Genomic DNA, 8,963 nt, shown 5'->3' on the forward strand with positions numbered 1-8,963 from the left:
ATGGAAATCCTTCTTGTGGTTTCATAAGATCGGAACTTGCCTCATAAGCCGAGAATGGGGTATTACGGAGGCTGTTATAGCCAAAACCGGCTATCGGGTTCCTTGTGAGTCCAATTACCAAGTCTGGGGTGTGATAGGAGTTGGTATCAGAGCATAGTAAGTAATTCCAAAATAACTCAGGATAACATCCCATGTCTGCTCGGAGCATAAGACAAGTAGTGTCCCGATACCCTTCCTTTCGATCCGTATTGAGCCTGTAATTGTCCTGATTCCTTACATCGTCATTATTTTGTAGACGATGCTTCCTAGACGTGGCACCCGTGGTAGTGGCACACATGGTCGTGGTGCTCATGGACAAGGCGCCCGAGATACCTGTTCTACTCAAGCGCATCCTGCTCCCCTTTTAGAGGATTCGATTCTTGAGGTCCCGATTCAGCTTGTTCCTTCTGTTGAGCCCGTAGTGCCTGTACCTCTAGTTGCTCCAGTTCCTCCACCGGTCCCCCTTCTCAGCCTGTTGTTCCGGTTACATAGGCTCTTGCTCCGTCAGTCGCACCCGTACCTCCGCCCAAGACGACTGTCGCTCTTGCTTTTCCGACAGTGCCTATAGGTGCCGAACATTTTCAGCAGCTAATGCAGCTTGTCGCTACCGTGTTACAAACTCGTCAGCCTGCAACTGCTTTAGTATCTGATCAGGGTGATTTGCCATGCACTAGCTCTATTTTCTGGGAGTTTAGACAGCATGACCCTCCGAGATTCAGGGGTGATCCTAACCCTTCTGCCGCCGAGGCATGGTGTACTGAGATTGTGAGGATTTTTGACACAGTCGATTAGAGGGTATCCCTTACGACCTATCTTCTTTAGGGTGAGGCTCGTCATTGGTGGTCGTCCGTATTCAGGATGGCCAGGCCATATTTCGTTTGGACGTGGGAGGAGTTCGTGGTCTGTTTCGACCAGAAATTCTTCCTCGAACATGTTCAGAGTCAGAGGGCGATCGAGTTTAAGACCCTAGTTCAGGGTGATTTATTAGTATCACAGTTTAAGGCCTGTTTGTTGGCCTTGTCTTGATTTTCTCCTCATATCACCAGCGATGAGAAGATGATGGTAAGTCGTTTTGTGACTGGCTTACATCCTGCCCTTTGTAGCCATGTGGTAGGGCATTATTTGAAGACGTTCGACTAGGTCATTCATCAAGCACTGGTTTATGAGGAGGACTGGGCTATGACCCAAAGATTGAGAGAGCAGAGTTTTGGTGGAGACCGAAAGAGGAGAGCACCAGATGACAGTTCCAAACATCACTGTCAGCACAGATGGAGGGGCATATCAGGGTTTAGACAGTCCGTGGCTCAGACAATAGCTTCTTCATCATCATCAGCACTGCCAGCCGCTTCATCTTCCGTTCCCTTTTCTGGTGTTTGCTTTGGTTGTGGACAGGCCGAGCATCGTAGGCGTGATTGCCCTCTCCCCATACAGCAGTAGAGGCCACCATAGTTGCCTCCTCCTCGTCCTCCTCAGCAGCAGCAGTAGAGAGCGGCGCTTCCACCCGCCGCTCCTAGGGCTCCTCCTCAGCAAAAGTGACAGTAATTAGACCTCAGTAGAGACAGCAACAGCAGCAGTAGAGGGGATATCCGTATGTTCAGTCCCTGGGTCGAGTATGTATTGCAGCCCAACAGGCACGGACTCTGGATCTATAGTGTTCTGGTTTGCTTCCCATACTAGCTCAGGGCCAGTTTTATCCCATGCAGTAAGTGCCAGGCTAGGACCCGTAGTCATCGATTGGTAGAGTCGTCGAGGGTATTCTTCTTGTTTCTGCTTGCATTGTTTATGTTTTATTTGATTCTGGTGCCTCCCATTCTTTCGTAGTCGAGCAGTTCTACCAATCGACCGGTATTCCATCGGAGCCCGTGTCAGAGGCTTTGGCCGTTTCGACTCCCATCAGGAAGTCCGTTGTGTTGACCTGTCACAGCCCTTTCTGCCTTGTGTTAGTGGGCAAGATGTTTCTTCCCATTGATCTACTCGTGATGCCGATGACAGGTTTTGATGTTATTCTAGGCATGGATTGGCTTGGGGAGTATTGTGTTGTCTTAGACTATGTCGCGAGGACAATTACGTTTCACATTCCGGGCTTGCAGTATTTCAGTTTGTCATCGAGCTCAAAGGAGAGCCGTTGTCTAGCCTCTTGGCTTCTATTGTCGAGGATTCTATAGAAGAGTGTATTGAGTAGTTGCCAGTTGTTTGTGAGTACTTGAATGTGTTTCAGGAGACCTCAGGTTTACTACTTCATAGACAGGTGGAGTTTCAGATTGATTTGGTGCCCGGTACCGCGCCTATCTCAAAGGCCCCCTATCGGATGACACCGTTAGAGTTGAGGGAACTACAGGAGTAGTTGGATGAGCTCTGGCAATTAAGTTTCATTCGTCCCAGCAGTTTGCCTTGGGGAGCCCTGGTATTATTTATGAAGAAGCTCATTGCGGCTCTGTGTGTAGACTATCGTGAGCTCAACAGAGTCACCATCAAGAACCGATATCCACTTCCCCATATTGATGATCTGTTCGACCAGTTGCAGGGTGTACAATATTTTTCTAAGATAGACTTGTACTCCGGTTACCATCAGATTCGGGTCCGAGAGGAGGATATTCCAAAGACGGCCTTCTAGATGCGCTATGGTCACTTTGAGTTTCTGGTCATGTCATTTGGATTGACTAATGCGCCCACCGTTTTCATGCAACTGATGAACGAGGTCTTCCTTCTGTTCCTCGATCAGTTCGTAGTGGTATTCATTGATGATATTCTTATATATTCGAGGACCCGGGAGGACCATGTTGAGCACTTGTAGATTGTGCTGGAGACCCTCCGTGGCCACCAGTTGTATACGAAGCTGGGGAAGTGTGAGTTTTGGCAGGAGGAGGTGAAGTTTCTCAGTCACGTGGTGATGAGGGAGGGTGTCGTTATGGACCCCTTGAAGGTTGATGCAGTGCGTCAGTGGGGCCAGCCCATGAACATGTCCGAGATCCGTACCTTCCTTAGTCTAGCAGGATATTATCGATGGTTTATCGAGGGCTTTTCCCGTATTACTGCACCGCTAACCCGATTGACGAGGAAGGGCGTCGAGTTCGTTTGGAGTGATGCTTACGAGGAGGCATTTATGAAGTTGAAGGACCACCTCACGTCCGCTCCTGTTCTCATTCTTCTTTATGGGAGTGAGGGTTTTATTGCTTTCTCTGATGCCTCTAGAGTTGGCTTGGGTGTTGTACTAATGCAGCGCGGGAAGCCAGTGGCATATGCCTCGCGCCAGCTCAAGGTCCACAAGATGAATTACCCCACTCATGATTCGGAGCTTGCAACGGTCGTCTTCGCGTTGAAGGTGTGGAGGTATTATCTATTTGGGGTTAGGTTTGAGCTCTTCTCGGATCATAAGAGCTTGAAGTATCTATTTTCACAGTCCAAGTTGAACCTGCATTAGAGTCGATGGATGAAAATGTTGAAGGACTATAATTTTGACCTTCAGTACCACCCAGGCAAGGCGAATGTGGTGGCGAACGCGCTCAACCGTCAACCACGAGGCTTGGTAGCTCAGATGATGGTGCGAGAGTGGCAGATGCTCGAGGATGTTTCAGAGTTTGACTTTGAGTTCGGTCTGAGTCTTCCATTGTTCAGTTTTTGAGCTTATCGATTCAACCTTCTTTGGTGGATAGGGTGATCGAGGCTCAGCAGGCGGAGGAGTCACTTCAGAAGTATCGAGCAGAGGCCGCATCCGTGGAGCAGTCAGACTAGAAGATTGGTTCCGATGGTGGATTACAATTCAAAGGCCGATTGTGTGTCCCGAATGTGCTAGAGTTGCGTCGTGATCTGATGACCGAGGCACACCCATCGAGACTTACTATTCACCCGAGTTTCATGAAGATGTATTGTGATATGAGGAGGCAGTACTTCTGGTAGGGGATGAAGTGCCAGATTGCTAGTTTTGTGGCCAAGTGTGACACATGCCAGCGTGTCAAGGCCGATCACTAGAGACCCCCTAGTCCCTTGCAGTTGTTGAGCATTCCAGAGTGGATGTGGGAGCATGTATCGATGGACTTCATCGCATATTTTTTGAGGACTCAGCGTGGTCACGATACCATTTGGGTTATCATCAATTGTTTGACGAAGTCGGCTCATTTTATTCCGGTGCGTGCTTTCTGGTCTATGGACCGGTTTGCAAAGGTGTTCATTGAGAAGATAGTGAGGCTGCACGACATCCCAGTTTCGATCGTTTCAAACTGAGACTCCAGATTCATGTCCCAGTTTTGGAGGAATTTTCAGTAGGCAATGGGGGTCACTTTGTATCTCAGCACTACTTATCATCCGCAGACGGATGAGCAGACCGAAAAGGTCAATCAGATCCTTAAGGATATACTCAAAGCTTGTATGATTGACTTTATGGGTAGTTAGGATGAGCATTTGCACCTCGCCGAGTTCGCGTATAATAATAGCTATCAGGCTACTATCAACATGGCTCCTTTTGAGGCACTTTATGATAGACCATGCAGATCTCCTAGCTGTTGGACCGAGGTTGGAGAGCATCGTCTCTTAGGTCCCAAGCTTGTGCAGCAGACATCGGAAGCTATTGATGTTATTAGGTAGATGATGCACACAACTCAGAGCTAGTAGAAGAGTTTTACTCACCGTCGGTGTCGACCCCTCGAGTTCGCCGTTGGAGACATGGTATATCTCAAGGTCTCGCCTATGGAAGGCGTGGTTCACTTTTGTGTGAAGGGCAAGCTTGCCTCGAGATTCATTGGACCTTTTGAGATTACCGAGCGCTTGGGCACTACGGCATATAGGCTTGCCTTACGTACTGAGTTGTCCGCGATCCACGATGTGTTTCATATTTTTTTGTTGTGGAAGTGTGGGTCAGACACTATCCCTGTGATTGATTGACGGCCACTTGAGGTCTGTGAGGATGGTTCCTATATTAAGTAACCGATTCGTATTTTAATCGGAAGGAGCAGGTCCTCAGGACCAAGGTCATTCCCTTGGTGAAGGTTTAATAGGGTCATCATTCGGAGGCTAAAGTGTCTTAAGAACGCGAGGCCGAGATTAAAGGGCATTATCCCCATTTGTTCGATAATTGATTGTTTGCATTACTTGTATTGCCTTCTCTTGTGATTGATGACTGATATATATATGATGATGTTTATGCATTTTCGTTGTTTTGGTTTTGGCAATTTCAAGGACATAATTTCTTTGTTGGTGGGGAGGATTATAAGACCCGACCTAAGTTTTTGTATGTGCACGTGTGCATGTGATTATGCATTTCATTTCTTGTGGGCCCGCGGTCCTACCGGTCGAATCTCGACAACCCGCAACCCTTGGATAGCATTTGCGGTCATCCTTAAGTCCAGTCATGTAGACCAGACTCGGATCGACCTGAGACTTATGCCATCTCTTTCGCATCGTCATCGCAGTTCCGATACCGCGTCTCGTGTGTGCATCTGAGTTGTAAATCATAAGTTGTAGGTGCACATCATTTTGAGCCTTTGATCATGTTTGTGGGACCCACCTAGTAGGGTATACACGTTTTCCCATGGGGCCCACCCTAGTGCACTTTCTCCCATAAAGGCTACCTAGCCTATAGCCTTGCCTAGCAATTATGGGTTTTCTTCCCTAGCAAGCCATCATTTCACTCTCTATCCCAAAAGCCCATCATGACCTTTTCTTCCCTAGGTCTTACAACCCATCATTACTTCTTTACAACTTTCCTTTCTTTTTTTTTTTCTCTTTCATTTCATTCCTTTTATTCCCATTGCAAGAGGTTGGGACATCCTATCATTTTAATCATTTTTCAGCCCTTTTCTCCCTCTTTACCCCTCCATCTCACCCTTGAAACACCATCTTGACCATTGATCTTTGGCCCTTAAAGCTTGAGGAGCATAGTACTTGTATAAGTTTGAAGATCCAAGAAGTGGGTGCTTCTATAGGATGTAAATCTGATTTCTATAGTGTAGTCTTTTCTTTTCTTCATGAGGCAGGTGTAGGACCCACCAATTAATGGTGGAGATCCCACACGTTCCCATAGGTGTGGCCGAATGGTCCATCTTGTGCATGCATGTCTCATGCATGGGGTCTTCCTCTATGGATCCCCATCATAGTGGTTTTCTTTAATTTCATGGTATGATGGGTCATCTAGACCCTAGATTCGTGGTGGGAATGGTATTCCAACTATCCATTTTGATTATAGGCCATACATGTGCTAGATCCATGTTTTAATAGTAATCAATGTATGATGTGTGGTGTGACTAATCTTGGGAGGGCTCAATAGTGGCAAAGCCCTTTTCGCTATGGCCGGATCATCTTCCTCTCTCTTCTTCCCTTTATTTTTCTGATGATAGCATTCTGATCATGAATGTGTGGCTCATCTTGTGGACCAACAAAAATCCAAACCATCCATGGAGGTTGGACATCCATGGTGGTCCATCCTTAGATATGTGGCCCCAAATCCACCCAAATGGGGCACATGCAAGGGACTTTTGGTGATGTGGAAGGTCTGGATATTTGTGAGGCCCACTGAGGTGGTTCAAAACATGATTTTGGTGTTAAATCCCTTCTTAAATGATGTTTATATTCAATTTCTTTCAAGTACATGTTGCTGTCCAAATTTGTCTGAACAGATTTTGGGCCAACTAGAGGCTAGGATTTGAGGCTTTTGGTGAGGAATTGTATACCAAGTAAAATATGATTTTTGAAGGTGGGTATCCCACCTATAAGCATGCCAAATTCTAGCCCTAATTGACCTCATTTGGGTCCCCAAAAGGGTGGGCCAATATGGGTACTTGCTGAATTTTCTGCTGTAATTTCAGCAAGGTTGCAATTTGGAAATGTAAAATTATAAAATAGTTTCTAATTAGGTGGGCCACTTTGGTGGACCCCACCTTGTACTACATATATTATAGAATGTTTAAATTTAATTTCTCCAATTTGTGGACATCCAGGGCCCACCCCATTGGGTGCTCAATCATGGTCTACCTAGAATTCTGCACTTAACAGAATTTCTGGACAGATTATAATTCTGAATTTAATTAAAATACTTTTGAGTATCTAAATTTTTTGAAATTTTGTGGAGATATGGTCCACCCATGGTAGGACCCGACTACCAAGTTTTGGGGCTAACGAACCCCTATGCACACCGTGGAAAGGGATGAACCAGCCCACCATGTTGGGACATCCAGGTCAGACAGATTTTCTGGATAGACTTTTTTCTTTGAAACACTTCTAGTTATCCAAAAATCATTAAATTTTTTAGAGGTATGGCCCACCCATGGAAGTACCAACATGAAAACTTTCAGGGCCAATGGGCCCCTGTACAGTCCGTGGTGGCCCATGCTGGGTCGTCCAGCCTTTGCTGGCCATCCAAGCCACATTGTGAGCCCACCTTAATGAGTTTTGTTGTCTCACATTCCATTCAATCCTGGTCCATGTGAGACATAGATACCTCCCTCTGTAGTTTCCATTTTTGGGGTCCATTTTGGTGAGTTTTGGGCCAATTACCTAGGCCCCTAAGGCTGCCCACCATAGGACGCTCAGCCCATTAGGCTAGTGCTGGACGTCTAGTCCAACAGTATGGCCCATCTGATTTATGTGTTTAATCCACTCTCTTCATTTGGTGGATCCCCCTGTGACATGTATGGGTCACTAGGAACTAAAATAAACATATAATTTAATTAAAATTTGAATTTCTAGCAATGCCAGATTATGGGTGGGCTGGAATTTCAGTAATAGGCCCATGGTTGCTATCCATAAATGGATGTTTTGGGGCAGCATGGTCCACTAAAATTTAGGGATATTGTTACACATATCTTACCTTATTTTTAATTAGATTTTAGGCTTAATTAGTGCATATTTAAGGCCCATTCCAATTGGGCTTTTATAAGACTAGTCTTCTTAGTTATTTGTTGGGTTTTCCCAGGCCTATTGTCTTGAAACTTTTTGACAGGCCCATTGGACCTTTAGGGCCTATATTATCATGCTATTGTGGTGGGTTTTATGGGCTAAATACTCAAGTAGTTGGGCCCTTTCTTGCTCATTTAAATTAAACCCATACTTGGGCCGAGATGTGAGGCCCAACTTACTTGTTTTAAATATAAAGATCACCCATATGTTAGAATAATGGGCTATCCATTAGGCCCACCACAATGAGTGGACCCATGATCTTTATGTTTGGACCCAAACCTTGCTTGAGGGCCCACCACAATGAGTGGACCCATGATCTTTATGTTTGGACCCAAACCTTGCTTGAGGGCCCACCATATTGCCTATATATTGGGCTTAGTGTATGGCCCACTAGTTTGTGGATTGCTTGGGCCTTGGACTTTACTTTATATGCGTAGCAGGATACCTTTTAGGACCTAGTTGAGATTAGATGTCCTCCTTGGTGGCTCTAAGGTAGGCCCGTAGGGTCCTCATAGGTGGTTGAAGGCCCACCTTGGACCTTGTTAGGACCGTTTCCTCCTTAAGGCTTTATAACTCTCTTAACTTGTGAGTCATCCCAAAGTATTGAGCCCCCACTAGAGGAATTCACTTCTCCTTAGAGTACCTGTCTATGTATCTAGACCTTGTCCCTCCTTAGGAAGGAGAAATATATTCTACAGTAGTGCACTTACATCATCGTGACCCATATACATCTTCTGTGTGAATTGATTGCATTGTGTGGTGGTCATTGAGGGATGGAGTTTTTTCCCTTGTGCACATTGAGTGCCTGAGGCTAGCACATGATCTATATGTGTGACTCATGCATTGACATCGCATTTCATGATGATACTGCCCTTGCTTCATCAGGACTTGCCTCCACAGGGACATTCATGGATGATCATATGTATAGACATCGAAAATATTACTTGAGCATACCGGGTGCATAGGATGCCCATGGGTAAAATTTCTAAAACTTTCATATACCAAGGATCTGCCTCAACGCCGTGACCGAGTGAAAA

The 8,963-nt window shown here is 45.9% G+C and overlaps 1 protein-coding gene across 1 annotated transcript in view; it reads right to left on the reverse strand.

Annotated features, from left to right (window-relative positions):
- Positions 1-1,770, reverse strand: part of LOC131225226 (uncharacterized) — a 128,505-nt gene extending 126,735 nt beyond the window's left edge. Inside the window, exon 1 of the mRNA XM_058220711.1 lies at positions 1,588-1,770. Coding sequence (XP_058076694.1) covers positions 1,588-1,770 — 183 coding nt within the window. The remainder of the gene's footprint in view (positions 1-1,587) is intronic.
- Positions 1,771-8,963: the final 7,193 nt, after the last annotated feature.

This window comes from Magnolia sinica, chromosome 2 (assembly GCF_029962835.1).
Source record: "Magnolia sinica isolate HGM2019 chromosome 2, MsV1, whole genome shotgun sequence".
NCBI lineage: Eukaryota > Viridiplantae > Streptophyta > Magnoliopsida > Magnoliales > Magnoliaceae > Magnolia > Magnolia sinica.